This window comes from Pomacea canaliculata, linkage group LG5 (assembly GCF_003073045.1).
Source record: "Pomacea canaliculata isolate SZHN2017 linkage group LG5, ASM307304v1, whole genome shotgun sequence".
NCBI lineage: Eukaryota > Metazoa > Mollusca > Gastropoda > Architaenioglossa > Ampullariidae > Pomacea > Pomacea canaliculata.
Window position 1 is genome coordinate 16036497 of NC_037594.1, and position 16812 is coordinate 16053308.

Consider the following 16812-nt stretch of genomic DNA (forward strand, 5'->3'; position numbering starts at 1 on the left):
TTTACGGGGTGGGGGTGCTGGCCCCACGCCCAACCCTCCTCCTTTTTCAGCCGGGCTTGGGACCGTCCTTGGCGGAGGGCAGCCAGCCCTGTAAACAGATGCCACGTGCAGAGGAAGCACGGAATGCCCGAGACGAGAAATGAACTCAGGGCAGCCAACCTTCACTGTATTGGTGACAGGCGCTAACAGCTAGCAGCGCTAGCCGTTGCGCCACCGGGCCGCCAAGGTATCCTTTGGTCACAGATAAATAGGATGTAATTCGTGACCCAGGGTTGTTTATTCTTTCTTTGATTCCCTAGAACCTCCTAGGCTGTTGACAGCAGCACCTGTTTGATGTTTCCAGCGAAAATCACAGTCCACCAAGTTTGATTTGGCAAATTTACTGCCAACTGTGACCTTGAAGACCTCTGGAATGTTTGGGTCCTGCAGCTCCACTAAATTAAAGCAAATTCATTGGGTGTTTAAGAGGCACTTTGCTTTCAGCTTCAACTTAAGCTGATTAAGACAAGATCATGGTTGCTGTCAGCGCCTGAATATGCTCTCATCGTGGCCTTGATGATGCCGGATTTGAAGCATTTAGGCAGCAAGAGAAAATCAGTTTGGTTATGGACCAGTCCACCTGATAAGTGCCATGTGGTTGAGAGGATGTAAGGTATACGCTAAGATGAGTCAAAGGCACACCTGTCGCGAAACTCCTGGGGAAGAGCCCGTGGAGATGGTAGAGGTTGTGATTCCGTCCCTCGGTCTATCACACTCTCGATACCTCTACCAAATCACGTCGACATTTACTGCATGCTCTCACACTAAATTGCTTATCAATTAACACTTTTAATTAGCTCGAGCCCCCAGCACGCATAACCCCAATGAACAACTCAAGGCAATTTAGTGTATAAAAGAAGGTTATTAATCATCGAGAGGATTATACAAGTTATGGCAAAATGATACAATTTCAATATAACCATATGGTCGTTACCTAGGGTGTCCCGTTATCCTAATTGTTCTCCTCCTTCTAGTCCAGATATCTAATGAGCCACGACTCAACTAATCTTAATCAAAGCACACACCACACGCCACTTATCTTTACACACAAGTCCCTAGTCACTTGAGGGGCCCCTCCGATGCTGACGTCCAAGAATCCGTTGATGATGCTCCGTCGGTCGTAGCTGACTCCCTCGCAAGCGCTGAGACTCTGGCACCACTGCGTGCCACCACGTGTCTGTCTCACGTCCCTTAGGCTGGACTGCTGTCTCAAGCTTAACAGCGCCTAACAGGACCGACGCTTATCTACCAGCTTTGCCCCTACTGTTTGCGACCAAACAGATACTGGAGATGAAGCGTCGTGCACTCTGTGACAGAGCGGGTCTTCCACACCTCTGAGTCGGTTGTGCTGGAGTTGTCACGATTCCAGACGAACTCACAGCAGAGAATCTGAACAGCCTTGAATAGATTTCGGCTACAACCTTCCCCTTCGAGCACCAGTGCGAAAGACCACGAGTCTTGACCGATCACCCTACTAAATCCTCGTCTGCGAGGATCATCCGCTCTCGCGATTGGTCAGACATACTTCAGTCTTACCTTCAACCATTCTGCTACCTAGCTACAACCAATCATACGTAGCTAGCACATGATAGACAGGTGGTCACTATGGCTTATTCCAGCCCCAAAACTACACCCCCTCCTTACCACCCTCAATAGCAACGCGATCGGCGACTCCGGTGACGTCCAGTCTGGCTTCCCATTCACCCTGTGTCCAGCGCTGTTGTCCTGCTTCAGGTGCGTCGCGGACTTCTATAATTAACGGGCGTAGGCTGACAATGCTCTCCCTTCCTCTGAGAGATCCCCTGCATCGACAACTACCATCCCGCATTCCAATCTGACTTTGATCTATGTCCGTCATGATATAAGCGGTCCATGGTCACGGGCTTACTGATTCCAGGGGAGATAAACAGTGGTGAGACTTCCTGGCCCTTTGTCCACCAGACTGTCCAGTGCCGCCAAAGGCCGGCAACTCGTCTCGACATACCTCACCGCAAACACACCTTACAGTTACCCATTCGACCTTCTGAAAGTCTGCTTACCAGCGCGTCCGCCTGTTTCGTGGAGGGAGCAGAAGTGGGACACCAACACTATAGCCCTATACTAGTTATCACATGACACACCGCAAACTATAGGAGTCTTGTGCCCCTGTCATTGGTTTCGCCAAGGCCAGATTTACCCACTATTTTTGCTCATTGCTGGTAGGCTTTAAGGCCGACCATGTCATTTCAGTTACTGAATTCAGTGATGATGTCCTTATTTATTACTGCCTTTATAAACTTGTCTTGTTGTTTTTTAGAACTCCTCCACTTTGTTGTTTCCATGCATGGAAGTCAGATCGTATACTTGGACAATGGTGACATTATGAGGCCTGGCAGAGCCACATGTAATCAGCCTGCTGGAGGGTACAGCTAATGATGGCTCCGACCACCTTCCTATACATGAGGAAGCCCATGCCTTACTTGTGTCTGGCATCCTCCCCACTGTACCACAGTTTGTGGCCTCTATTGTTGTCTCCCTAAATCTTGTCCATCTGACATCCACCAGTCTCGCAATGTCCCACTGGTACTGTTCTAGCTGGGTGAGTCGTACTTTGCCAAACTGATGTAATACAGGAACGTTCCACATGCCAATGGATTTTTGTTCTCTCAACTTGATATATGTTTTGGTTCCAGTCCCCACCCTGTTTCACCGTCCCCACCCTGGAGCCTGCAGGCAAGGAGCACAGTCTTTATTGATCCAGGCCTTGACAGATACCATATGATGTTTTTTTTTCTGGCATATATCCATTGTCCTGTCTCTGGGCTTTAACTATTGGTGACACCCATCTTCCTGTCCAAGTGAACTGCAGCTGATAGATCAGTCTAGTTATGAACACCTAGGCTTTGGGGCCTGGTTGGTTCTTTCATTATAGAAAGTCTTCATCCGCTGATGCCATGTTAGCATAATGATTTCTAATGGGGAATTACTGTCTTTGCCTTTTATCTTTCCCAAGATTATCCACAAACAGTGGGGCCATTTTCCCTTAGCTAGGGTTGTGGAAACATCTGTTTCGACCACTTTCTGCTCCAGATGATAAAAATGGTGGTAGCATCAACCACTGACATCATTAAGACTATATAAACCAGCATCTTAACCAATGGAGCAGAATTCCTAAACAATCTTATGTGACTGTTTTCTTTAATTTGGAGAGTTTTATAAATTTTTTTTTTTTACTTTCTGTATGTAAAGTAGCCCTCAGTTCATATGTGAATAGCTAAATGTATTAAGAATAAGCTGAAGGACAGATAAAACAGATCAAAATATTAGTGGTACAGAAGTAAAACCCAAGGTAAAGCAGCATAATATATTCACCTTTGAGTTTGCAATATAATGGTGATAAAAGGGCGATTTGACCTGTAAGCATCAAACCAGTTAGCCTTCATTAAACTTTTCAGATATAATTGTGCATTACTTTGCTCTAATACCCTGGTTCTGCAGGATAACTTTCTAGTCCTTAAAATGAGATGAATTAAAAAAATTTCCTATATACAGGTAGGTGAAGGCATTTTTCCAATATTGTTTTGGAAGGATTTTTGAGATACTTTGACTTGAGTGTCAAAACCATATTTTACCTTTTGCGTGACAGGTTGTCTTATCAATGCTACTGACCGACTAGGCAACACAGCTCTTCATGTAGCAGCACGTTATGGGCATGAACTATTAATTTCCACATTGTTGGAAAGGGGAGCTGACCCAATGCAGTGAGTTTTTTATTTTTAAGTTTTTATCTTTCCTGAACATTTTTTTAGAGAAATTCATAATCATTAATGTTTCAAAGGAAGATTTTGGAATCGTTTGCATGACTAATGTTCTTCAGAAAGGATAAGGTACACTGGATAGACTTTGTTATGTAGTTACTATGTTGTTCATGGTGGAAGCAAAGTGAATTATCTTTTGTTCTTTTATGAAAGTCTTATGGAAGAGGAATTCAAATTCAGTTTGTGAATTCAAATCAAAATTCCTGGGACCAAGTGAGATTGATATCACTGAAAAAACAAATAACAACGGATGTGACCACCACAAAATGGGAATATTTTCCCCAAAAATCCTTTTGGCACGATGTATTAACTTTAAGATTCTTGATGAGAAAATGAAACAGATACAGATGTCTGTACGCAGAGTTTGTATTTGTAAAGAAATTTTTTTTATGTTATTTTCAGTCGAGGCTATGCAGGCATGCTACCTATACATGCTGCTGCTTTGAATGGTTATGTAGATTGTGTAAGAAAACTTCGAGCTGCCATGCCAGCCATTGATATCAACATCACAGATGATGCTGGGCGCACATGCTTGCATGGTGCTGCATGCAGTGGGTAGGTATTATGGTCTTGTGCCTTTTCATGGCATATTGGATGACTGAGGGCACTTCACTCTTTTCATAGTGCTAACTTATTTGTGACCTGCTCCGGATAAAAAAATATGCGCTGAATATTTCTTTCTTTGTTTAGAATTGATTTCTTCTTGATTTGTCAAGGAAGTTGTACTGACAGATTAGTGAGCCAAAGAACAGCAGTCAGTAGCAGATAATAAGAGTTTTGTAACTTAAAGAAAAAAAATGGAAATAAATTATGTAGTAAATACCCTGGATCCGGTGTGTTTTAACGGTTCCAGTAATGGAGCAGGTCACATTTCACCATAAATTTTTTGTTTTACCTATTGTAATCTCTTCTCCTTTTAACTTTAATAGCTATTATCTAACAAAGCCCTGTACCTTTTTTATGATAACTTTGTTGAATTTTATTATTTGTTGGTTGATAACTGGATTTTTAAAAATAATTTTTCTTACTCTTTTCCTCCCACATCCCCACAAGGTTTGTAATCAATAACATCTAATCCTTTGTAAACTTGTATTGGAAAGCCTCACTTATTGTATGATGGTCAAAATGGTTTAGATGGGATAATACAGATGTCTTATGTAGCATGTCAAGGATAAGAGAACTGTGAAACTCACTTTTGAACTTTGCTTGGAAGCTTGCTTTGTTAGATCTGCTAAGTATAAGCAAAGCAGGCCAGAGACTGAATATTTGTATGCATGGTGTGAATGATTCTGCATGACATGCAAGAATTTCTTGTTGGAGATAATCAGATAGTCACTATGTTGAAGCTGAAGACAGCAAAGGGAGGCAGATTGGGGCAGTTTCCTGGGAGGGATTGTTGAAAAGCAAAATGTTCTGTTTTTACTGCCAGACAGTGGCAGCCATGTTGTGCACCCTGACAATCATAAAGTCCACCTGTGGAGTTCTCTGATCTTTTTCAGCATGTATGGGAATAGTACAGGATGTTCCTTATCAGACCGGGAAATTCAGGCTTTAGCTGTTGTGATTAACGGAGAGAGCTGCCGATTGAGTGAAAGGTAATGTGAAGCAGATGGCAGTCAGATCTCTTAATCACAGCTGAGTGCTGGTTATTAGTCTTTTTCAGATTTTTTTTTTTATATATATAGACATTGTCACAGATAACTAAACTTTCCAGAAACAAGAGACTTTCCAGGGGGAAAATGGCCTCTTTTGCAGTATTTAAACATTTGAAGTAAAATTAAAATATAAAATGGTAACCTTCAAGAAAGAAGTTTTTGTTGAGTGGTCTGATTAGTTCCGGCACTACTTTTGCCAAGTTCTAGCATGGAGGCATACATTCTGGCATGAATCGGATTAACGCAGCTTTATGCCATCTTGTAAGATCTTTGCTGGTGAAAAAAATTATAAAGTTATTTTCAGAAGTGTGTTTTACGGAAGTTGTCACTAAATTCCCTGCTGGTTTGGTTTTGCATGCTGACTGTACTGTAGTATTAAAGATGTGGGAACTTAAGCAAGCATTTTGAATGTATGTGCTTTTTTTATTTAAAAAAAAGTCCTGATGAAGAACCAAAACTTGTGAGGATAGGTGTGATGTGTGCTGTTAGGCTGTGATTTTATGTTTGCATGCATTAATAAGTCCAGTGATGGGTACTGTCTGCTAAACAGTTGATTGTGAACTTGACATAGGTATATAGGAATAATCAAGGTCAGCTTCAGTGGGATGTGTGCTACTATTTGTGTTTGCATGCATTGAGCAGAGAGCTAGGTGTCATCAGTTGAACATTGTGTGTGAGCCTAATGAAGGGATGCTAGGAATGACTGATTGTGCACAAGATCTGTTTTCGTGTGACTGCTTTAGATTTGATGTCTATTTCTTTGCTTATTCTACATTTGTTCTTTTATCCTTGACAAAATATGCAATATGTCTAGCAGTAGTTCCCTTTTATTCTTCTTATTATTGTGTTGGTTTTTTTTTTTTTTTTTAAGTTTGGAAGATGTGATCACCAATAAGTCAGACTGCACTTATTGCTCTCATGGTGTTTCATTGTGTGCATTATGAAGCTTTCATCTCCTTTATATTTTATTGGCATGTGAAGGGTGTGTTTTCTAAACTAAAATTTACTTTTTCTTGTTCCCAAACTTTTAATAAAAACTATTTTACTTTTCCTTAAACATATTGCTTCTTTTGTTCAACAGAGACTTTTAGAACATAGATCATTGTTTTCTTTTCAAAGAATTGTTTGCAAAATTCTTATTCCTTTAAAAGGTGATTTTATTTTTATATTTATACTAATTCTTTTTCTCGCATTATGTGATAAATTTATAGATTTAAAAGAGATTAACCCCCACCCCTAAAGAAGGCATATCTATAGCATGTTGACTATGACATTTTCAATCAGCAAAGAAAAATACTTGCTTGAAAACTAAGGGAAATGCATATGCTACTAACAAGAATATTACTACTAACATGAACAACTTGTTTATAATGAAATTATAATTATTGCATGCTAGTGTGTACATTTTATAATGACATATGCTGTACATTTGAAGAGGCATTGATAGGTACTCTTAATCTCCTTAAACACATACACAAGCACTCAATGGGGAAAGATTTTGTTACTGGTCATGGTCAAAATTGCTTCTGTATGGGATGTAATTTGGAGACTTCAGTCTGTGCAATATTTGTCAGCAAAACACTTAAACACTGAGGTGAAAGATGAGTCTTAGTTCAGAATTTACATATACCCTATAGTTGGTCCTATAAATAAAGACAAAGAAAGTTTTCTTTGAAAGAAGTTCCTCACTTTGATGTATTAAATAGCTTAAAAATATTTGATTAATTTATAACAAACATGCACAATCTAACTAGGTTACAGTTAAGTTGAATCCTTTATTTCCTTGGTATGGCTTCCATTGTCTTATAGCTTACTGTGAAAATTATGGGTGTCTTGTACCTGTGCAACTATGTGATGGGAGTTTTTTGTTAAAATACAAATTGTCACTGCATAGCATCCATGTTAAAAGTGTGAAAAGCCCATGTTAGTTATTTTTAAGTGTTCATGCTTGCATATATCTTTAAAAGAGTCTTTTTTTAGTATCTTTTTCCTCAGTTTTTTTTTTTTATTATGGCATCCCATTCATCCCTGTGACCAACACCACAGAAAAGAAAATCATAGAAGAAAAGAATTTAAGAGATATTGATAATGGGGGAGGAGAAAAATGCTCAGGTTTTTTTTTTAAGTTTTTTTCTTGAAGTTGGTTTGCTTGAAGATGGAATCCCTTCTATGGACCACGCCAGAAAGGCGTTTCAGCCAGTGACTGTGGCTGCTACTCTTCTATAAGGGAAAGCAGAAGAGTATGCAACTTTCATGTGATATATCACATGTAGTCTGCTACTCTCTAGTGATAACAAAATGGCAAGTAACAATAATGGAACAGGAATATACGAAGAGTTCATTATTGCTGTGTGTAAATTGCTTATTGTGGAAAATTCGTCATAGAAAAAATGTATCTTAACATCACTTTCTAGCAAACAGAAAAGACAATCAAAGCGCGATCAACCAGCCTACATCACTTCCCACTGCGGTACAAAGTGTTGCCATACTCCTCCCCCAAAGCTTCAGTTTTTTCAGGAATAAAATTTCCTCTTGCTCTAGCCACAAGGTCATTTTTAACATCATTTGACATTTTGCTGTTGTTCTTTAAAAGATATCATTTACGTTGCAGTACAGACTATGATGGAGGGCAAAAAATCCATTTCACTGAAGCCTTTTTTTGGTTGTAGACTTACCAAAAACAACCATGTGGACTGAATGTATATCATATTTTGCAAAAGAGATTTCAAATGGGAGGAAGAAACCCTGTCTGACGTGGTTCATAGCTTTACCAGTCTCCTCCCTCAAATGATAAAATCACAAATTGATGGTATATTTGAAATGTAACAAAAATGAGAAGCACAGAAAGTGAAAATCTGGAGATTCATGTTCATTTGGTAAAATCACCATTGCCAAGATCATCATTATAATACCCGCATTGCAGCAAGAATTCGAGATAATATTCTAGACTTTGACGTCATTTTATGCACATGCTTATCAGTTGACAGCTAGTATCTGTGCACTGGAAAGAAAAAATCTTATATTGCTTGAAAAACACTGTTGCTTTTGCAGAGTATTTTAGTCCTTGTATAGTGATCATGTTTGAATGTGTTCTTGCTTGTAGGTTTTTTTTCCCCTTCTCTTTTTGAAGGTCCTGTAGGGCCTGCAGGTGAGATGTTAAACTTACCCATGTGGGAAATGTGGCTTAGAAGCTTGAAAATGATGATTAACAATAAGGAGGTTATGATTACAGGAAGGTAGAATGTGTGGAATATCTTCTGACAGAAGGAGGGGACATCAATTTACAGGATGCTGAGGCTCGGTGAGTTTTCTTTCTTTTGCCTGTTGATGGATAACACTATTCACAATTTTAGATATGCATATTTTTTTCTTTGGTGTGTGGCCATAGTTCTAACAGGTATGCTAAACAGATTTTCTATAATGACATGCTGTGAATATGAATCATATAATAAATGGTAAGTACAGGATACTCTTATCTAATCAGCGTGCAATACTTTTGCAGAACACCTTTGCACTATGCTGCCGCCAATGTCCACCAGCAGTGTGTCCATGTTTTGCTCAATGTTGGTTCCAATGTAAATTTAACAGACCGCCATGGCTGTACACCACTTCACTACGCTGCAGCAGCTGATATTGATGCTAAGTATGATTAATGTTATTTGTTGTGAATATGAAAATATTTTCTCTAGTTGTGTACAGGATTAACAAAAATTTTTTTTTAGAAACATAGATTTATCCTAAATGTGTTGTGTAGATGGAGTTGGTTTATATTTCAAAATTTAGTCTTTCTCAGCAACTGTAAAGTTAAATTTTACAAGTTTGATCTGAATAAAAAGCATTCACATCAAGCTGATCGTGTCCATTGCATTTGTGATTCATCATCTGATTTTTTTTAACATTGTCACAGAGTTATAGAACTGCTGCTGCAGCATGATGCCCGGCCAGGTATTCGCGACAATGAGGGTTACAATGCTGTGCATTATGCAGCCTTAAAAGGAAATAAACTTTCCCTGGAAATGGTGAGTTTCTTCCCATATCCCTTCCCACTCCCAATAAAGTTAAACGAAATTCCTATCAACTTTTAGCACCCTCCCCTCCACCCTATTCCCCTTCAATGTGGGGGAACACAGGCACTTCGGGTAAGCAAAATAGTTTTGTAGTTATGTCATGGTTCTGTTTGAAGGGATGGTAATGATAATATAGTTAAAAGGAAATCGATGATCATATTTTGAGGATGCAGAATACTAAGGAAAGGTGAAGAAGAAATGCTGTTTTAAACAGTTGCCTAGGGTTTTTCATTGTGCAAATACTCAAATATACTTTTCATATAACTTATTTTAAAAAACTTAAGTGTATTCTAAATATTCAAATATACTTTTCATGTAACTTATTAAAAAAAAAACAATCCTAAGTGTATTTCAAAGGAATGATATTGTGCAAAGGGATTTCTTTGGGAGGAAGAAGAATTACTTTGTTAATAATAATTTGACCTTTTATTTTTCTAGCTTCTTGATGCTGCAGCAACAGATCTTTTACGTGGTGGAGCACCTTACTCACCTGGTCATTTAGCAGTGAGTCAGCTGAATAATTTAGCTGCTCTCTATGCCTGGACATTTCAAACAATCTATTAATTGCAAAGAGCAATCACAAATTCTTTAAGCCACTTGAATGTTTTGTAAAAGTATTTTCTTTACCAGAGAGGATAAATAATATGCAAGTGGTTTAGTGACATAGTTAATCGAATTAATAAAATTTACTATTAAATACAGAATTTCTACAATGTCATCATCAACTTTCTTATTTGTTCACTCTGTGTGTGCGCATGCACACACACTTATTTGCAGGCTTACAATGGGCACAATGAAGCATTGCATGTATTACTTGGATACATGATGAACTTAGATGTCAAAGATGCTAATGGTAAGCCATAATCTCAGTTCAAATTGATTATAAAAGCTTATATGTTTTCCATATTCAAAAGAATAGTTTTATATTGACTGACTTCATACCTTAAGTTGTTTACATGGCAGCCATATTGTACAGCATGCACTGTTCTAATGCCAGCTGTCTGTTTGGTGCTTTTGAAATGATATAATTCAGCAGCAGCTGTTGAAATTGACAGGATGTTTTCTGTCCCTCAAAATCAGGAAGGACAATGCTAGACTTAGCATGTTTTAGTGGCCGATCAGATTGTGTTGAATCCCTTTTGCTGCAAGGCGCTAAGATTGTCACTCATGATGATGTCACACGCAGAACTCCACTTCATGCAGCAGGTAACAGTTTTTGATTTGTACTTTCAAAAACTGTTAATAGTTTCTATTACAATCATTAGTGCCTCACTGGATTCTCTGTCAAAGAAAAGTACCAAATGGTATTGAAAATAATTAAAATGCTGAGGAGAGGGGAAGGTAATTAGTGTAGTTAATTAAGGCCGTTTAAGAAATAGCTGTTTTATGGAATGATAAGTTATAAGTGCATTTACACTTTGCTTGTTTATTTATTTCAGCAATGAATGGTCATACCAAGTGTTTGCATTTTTTGCTGGAGACTGCTGAGGACAGTAATGTTGTTGACTGTACAGATGCTCATGACAGGTAGTCTGAATTCCCCTATTTGGGTGATTGTGAATGCACCATTAGCAAAATACATGCGGGTGTAGTTTATAACAACAGGAATTTTTTTAGTCTTTCCCACCAATTCAAATTTTAAGGGGAAGAACTAAAAGAAGTAATTAGAGAATAGCATCTAGTGGCATTTGTGTTTCTGTGCAAGTTGGTTTTCTCCCACCCCTTGGTACCTCCTGTTTACTTGTGCAGAACTCCTTTAATGATGGCTGTTGAGAATGGTCACATAGAAAGCACAGTGTTCCTAATTCGAAATGGTGCTATTGTCAATGCAAGAGATGCTGATGGCAGAACGGCCTTACATCGGGCAGTGAGTTTTAGTCTTTTCGGTTTTTAGTTATTATTTATTATTTAACAAAGCTCATTTGTAGAATAAATTTTACTGGTATTTTTACATTGGATTTATCATTTGTACACCTCTGCCATTTCATTCCAAAAGAAGTAGCTGGTGATTGCATAAATATGTCACAATTCTGCCAAACAATTCAGACAATGTTTGGTCTGCCTTTGGATGAACAGTTTTTACGCCTGATCATATGTCTTTGAGCTTTTATGAATTCTTTCTGCTTTTGGATTAAGGGTGTCTCATCAGCTCTTATGAGAATCTGTGTGAAATCACAGGTCTGCATGGCTTCTTGATGGAATTTAAAATAAAGGTCTCATATGACCTGCTTCATTATCTGTGAATTTCTAGATTTTAAATTATGAACAAGTTTGAATATTTTTGTTGCATTGTGAACCAGTATTTTCAAATTATTTATGTTATTATAATAGTAATCAGTCTGAATTTAGCATTGCATATGATTTATTATCATAATATATGTTGTACAATTCTATTTCCTGAGGAATAGCAAATTTCTTAAATTTTTTTTTTATTTTGAAAAAGCACATACACATGCATGGTAGGTTGAAAGGTGTGTGTATTGTATGTCTAGGCTGCTAATGGCCATGAAGAATGTGTTGATGCCTTGATTCACCATGGAGCAGATATCTCCATGCAAGATAATCGTGGTCGTACTCCACTGCACATGGCTGCCATGTGTGGGCATATTGGTCTTTTCAGCTCAATGATAACGGTTTGTGGCTTTTTCCTGTCCATACACTTTACAGTGGATTGATTAATGTCACTTGACAAATTTTTTCATTTCTTGTTTGTTCCGTTAAAGCTGAAAGTTTGATTCTTTTAATTTCATAGAGCATTGTTACAAAGGCCAGCGAGAGCGCTAAGGTCGCTGGGTAAGACAGTATTATGAAGGGTTTTTTTTTTTTTTTTTTAAGGTAAATGAAGGGATATAACTGCACATATAGTTTAAGAAATCTTTTTGTAATTTCTTGGTGGAAATTTAGAATTTCCTAGACCTATTCACTACCTTTCAAAAATGGCATCGAAGAAAGGTGTTTTGCATCGCTTATCAGCACAAAAAGTACTCGTCTTTTTGGAGCATATGCAACACTAATTTGTGTGCGTAGGTTCTTAATAGATTTATTGACATGTATTTCTGACATATAAACTAGGTTTTCCAAAAGATTTGTGGTGATAGGACCCAGTTTGGTGTGGTAGCCTACACCAAATCACTTTTTATTTTTAATAAACCATTTACTTACCTTCCTGGATATTTAACTATTACAAAAAACAAGCTTGAAACAAATTCAGATAGGAACATTTGAGTTCTATTAATATTTATCTATCTAGAAAAAAAATCCATAGCTGTACCTCATGTGGTTAGTTTTTTTACAATTAAAAATAGTTAAAATTCATGCATCTAGATAGAACAACTGGTTCTGAAGGGTTAGTTAAAATCTGTCACTTCACCTACCCTTTCCATGACTTTGCAAAACTTTATGTTTACCTCTGTCTGTTATGTGATATTGTTTGCGATTTGTTATCGAGTTTTGGCACTGTCCAAATTAGGGGGCATATTTTTGTATGTGTAGGCAGGTCCCATTGAAAACATTGAGGATTCGAAGGGCTTCACTCCTCTGCATTTTGCATGCTACAATGGTAAGTTCATCAACTGATACAGTGTATTTGTCATGGTGTAAAGAATTGTCACAGCCTTCCACTAGACTCTTATTTCAATCTGTTACACTGGATTTGTTTCCGCTGATGTTTTAGAATAACTGTGTGTTCATGTGTTTGTGCAAGTGTGTGTGTTTGTTTTTTTTTTTTTATATTTTGAACTTTGTTTAAATACATAAATATGTGTGTGTGCATTTTGCAGGTCATGAAGGTTGTGTAGAAATTTTGCTGGAACATGACCAGTTTAAAAAAATGGTGGGGAACTCATTCTCTCCACTACACTGTGCTGTGTAAGTAAATAAAAGTAAAATTCAAAAATTTACAGCACCTATTATTTATCTTTTTTCGCATTTCTTTTCTGTCAACTATTACTGGAAGAAACACATTTACATTAGGCCCAAATTTTGCTATAACGATTGTATTGGGACTTAATAAATGTTCTAATGTCTTTGTTCTTGTCGCTTTCTCACAATTTGTGCATGCGCTTATGTAAATACTTGGGAGAAAAAATACCTAGTTTCCTGTTTAGTAATTGACAGTTTTCATATAGAAATTCATTCATAACTGTAGGTTGGGGTTTTTGTTTTTGTTTGTTTTTTTTTTTGGGGTTTTTTTTTTTCTCTCATCAAAACGTATGCTATTAGACATTAAGTTTAATTAATGGTAGAGCTTGGGCATGGGTAGTATCCTTTTTATTTTATTTTAAATTTGATGTTGGAGACTAAATATCTTTTCCCAGGGTTTTTTCTAATGGAAAGTTTTACTCGTTTTATGCAGTTAAAGTCAAAGATATTTGTGCCTAACATTTGCAAAATTACATGTTTAGTTGATATTTTTTTTAATAGTAACAAATTATCTTTTTGAAAAAAAGTTGTAAATTACAGCACCAAATGCTGAAGATGGAACTTGATCCATGTATTTGTCAGGTGTTTTGATAAAAACAACTAAATGACTGTTTCAGTATAATCATTTGCAATTTTTTGCCTTCTCAATGCATTAAATATTTTAATTTTAGTCCACTGTTTTCTTTTATTTGCATTTCAGGATAAATGGAAATGATAGTTGTACAGAAATTCTCATAGACACTCTTGGTGAAGAAATTGTGAATACTCAAGATGCCAAAGGAAGGTAAATGAACTAAAGAGTTATCAGTGTTCACACAACACATTTTCACATATTTCCCCTATCATTAGATCTGTCCATATTATTATTATTTGAATATTAAGTTGCCATAATCACAGTTGTTTTCAAGGAATAATAAATATTATTACATATTTTATGCATTTATTCATCCATTATGATGCTAGTGCTGTAATGACAGTATACCTATGGCATGCTTATGTATACTGCTTAATTTCACCATAAAATAGCATTTACAGTGTTCATTGATCTTTTACAGGATTTTCTAGTCGTTACAGTGTACAAAACCTGGAAAGTTTTAGTTTACTGTTATAGACCACACCTTAGCCAGATGAACTTTGGTGACTTCTAACCTAAATAACAAACTATTTACACTAAATTGATGGGCGAGTATAAACTCATTGCGGTCACACTGACAGGCCGCAGGCTGCAGCTTGCTTTGTTTAAGAAATCACACCATATATGTGCAAAGTGCTTTTATTATTTTTCTAATTCGCAAACGGTTAACGGTACAGAAACAAACTATACCTCTTTTTAAGGCTTTTTTTTTAAAAATCATTTCTCTATGAGTTACTTTCCTTGGTTTGTACAACTGGACATCCTGTCTTTGTCAAGTTTAAATCCTTTGTGATATAGTGAGCAAAACATAATAAAATATGTGGGTCTGATGTTTCTGCTGTTTTCTGTCAGTTTGGTCAGCCAAGTTACTGCATATCTTATGATTTTCCTGATTGTGGATAACATATACTCACATTAGGATGAAAAAAAGTTTGTGTTTATTAATAACTGAAATGTTTTATGTACATACCAAGTTTTCACTGTGGCTCTTCTTTCGAAATATGAATTTGAAATGCAGTTTCCGATATGCTGATATATGTGAATTTCCTTTTTTTTTAAAAAACTTCCTAAATTTTTGCTAAATTTAAAAATAATTCAGAATTATATTTTTGTGTAATTTTTTTGAAAAAGGGCCTAAATTTGGCAACCAATGGAGACATCTTGTCAGCAAGGGAGATACCCTTATGGAGCTAAAAAAGATTTTAGCAATGTGCCCTTAATTCTTGTCACATATGCAGGGCTTCTGCTTACGCAAAAAATTGCGTACAGTACGCATTAAAAGTTCGGAGGACCCCTTCAATTTTCGTCAGTGGGGTCCCAGGGGACCCCTTCAAATTTGGGCGAAGAACAGATACAAAATTGGGTAAGTGTAGTGTCTGACATTGTTGTCGTCTGCTACAAGGTGAGAGTAACTTCCCTTGCACAGAGATTTTTCCCTTACCGGGAGAGTTTCATTAACCTATTTCCAAGATGTCGTTGACAGCGTGGTTAGAATCATGGTATCAGAGACGGAAAGAAAGTGAGCACCAGTGAGCATAAGCTCATCACAGATGCTTGCACACTCTTTATGGCACAGAAATCTCGCCGTTTCTGACTAGACATTACAGTGCTTTGTGTGCCCGAAAGGCAGTTGAACAAAGTAGTTGATTTGTTGGGGTATTTTTTTTCAACTTTGTAAAGGGACTCCTTAGAGTTAGCCTGGGACCCCTTAGAAATCTGAAGAAGGGGTCCCTGGGACCCCAAAGAATTTAGCCTTAGCAGAAGCCCTGCATATGTGATAAACTGTTTGGGGATTGGTTGGGGAGTGGGGCTTTAGGAAGGAAGCCAGAAATAACCTGAAGAAGGAAACAATAATTTCTAGTCGTTATGAGTTTAGTCTTCATTGTAATTTCACAGTTGAAAACAATTTAGTTTTCTCTGCAAATAGAACCCCCATCCATGCTGCTGCCTTTTCGGACCAGGGGGAGTCACTGCAGCTTCTGCTAAGCCACAGAGCAGCTGTCAATGTGGTTGATAAACAAAGCCGCACACCACTTATGTATGCTGCAGCCAATGGCAATGTCACAGCTGTTGGTGAGTAGAGTTTTATGCTAGAAATGTGTGAGTAGATTTTGTTCTCCTTTCATGAAATTTGTGTGTGTGTGAGTCTACAATTGTTTTTCTGTAGGATTTATTTACAAGCCTTTTGAAGGTTGTTTTAAGAATATGATTTTGCCTGTAGTATTTATGTATGCTGTATATGTGTAATAATTTTGTGTATTTGTCCTAAAGGCTTGAGTAAAGAGCCTTTGTAGATGATTTTTTTTTTTTTTGTGAATGGGCCTAGCATATAAAAAAATTTGACAGTCATTTTAAACAGTTTGTCAAGTTAAGAGGGCCTTCAGGCAAGATTTTTCTTTACATTGCAGAGCTGTTGCTGGAAAATGGCAGTGATCTGACTGTTTCGGACAACGACAGAAACACACCACTGCATCATGCTTGTTTTCATGTAAGGTTACAACTTTTTGTCATGATTTCCTGTGATATGGTGTTTGGCCTGTGCTTTGACTGTCTCATGATAGTATTCTGTCATTTTACTGTGGTTTTGAATAGATAGGCGAATTGGTAGTTTAATGTACAAATAGATTTTTTTTTTCCAAAATTAGGTTCGTTTAAAAATGACTAATGCAGGTTAGTTGTTGCATCATTATTTAATGGCT

The 16812-nt window shown here is 37.3% G+C and overlaps 1 protein-coding gene across 1 annotated transcript in view; it reads left to right on the forward strand.

Annotated features, from left to right (window-relative positions):
* Positions 1 to 16812, forward strand: part of LOC112564729 (serine/threonine-protein phosphatase 6 regulatory ankyrin repeat subunit A-like) — a 32068-nt gene that overhangs the window by 9940 nt on the left and 5316 nt on the right. The window contains exons 9-24 of the mRNA XM_025239752.1: positions 3665 to 3779; positions 4239 to 4391; positions 8724 to 8792; positions 8994 to 9134; positions 9399 to 9510; positions 9997 to 10062; positions 10336 to 10411; positions 10639 to 10764; positions 10998 to 11085; positions 11308 to 11425; positions 12051 to 12191; positions 13051 to 13117; positions 13338 to 13425; positions 14180 to 14263; positions 16041 to 16186; positions 16522 to 16601. Of these exons, the coding sequence (XP_025095537.1) occupies positions 3665 to 3779; positions 4239 to 4391; positions 8724 to 8792; positions 8994 to 9134; positions 9399 to 9510; positions 9997 to 10062; positions 10336 to 10411; positions 10639 to 10764; positions 10998 to 11085; positions 11308 to 11425; positions 12051 to 12191; positions 13051 to 13117; positions 13338 to 13425; positions 14180 to 14263; positions 16041 to 16186; positions 16522 to 16601 (1670 nt within the window). The remainder of the gene's footprint in view (positions 1 to 3664; positions 3780 to 4238; positions 4392 to 8723; positions 8793 to 8993; positions 9135 to 9398; positions 9511 to 9996; positions 10063 to 10335; positions 10412 to 10638; positions 10765 to 10997; positions 11086 to 11307; positions 11426 to 12050; positions 12192 to 13050; positions 13118 to 13337; positions 13426 to 14179; positions 14264 to 16040; positions 16187 to 16521; positions 16602 to 16812) is intronic.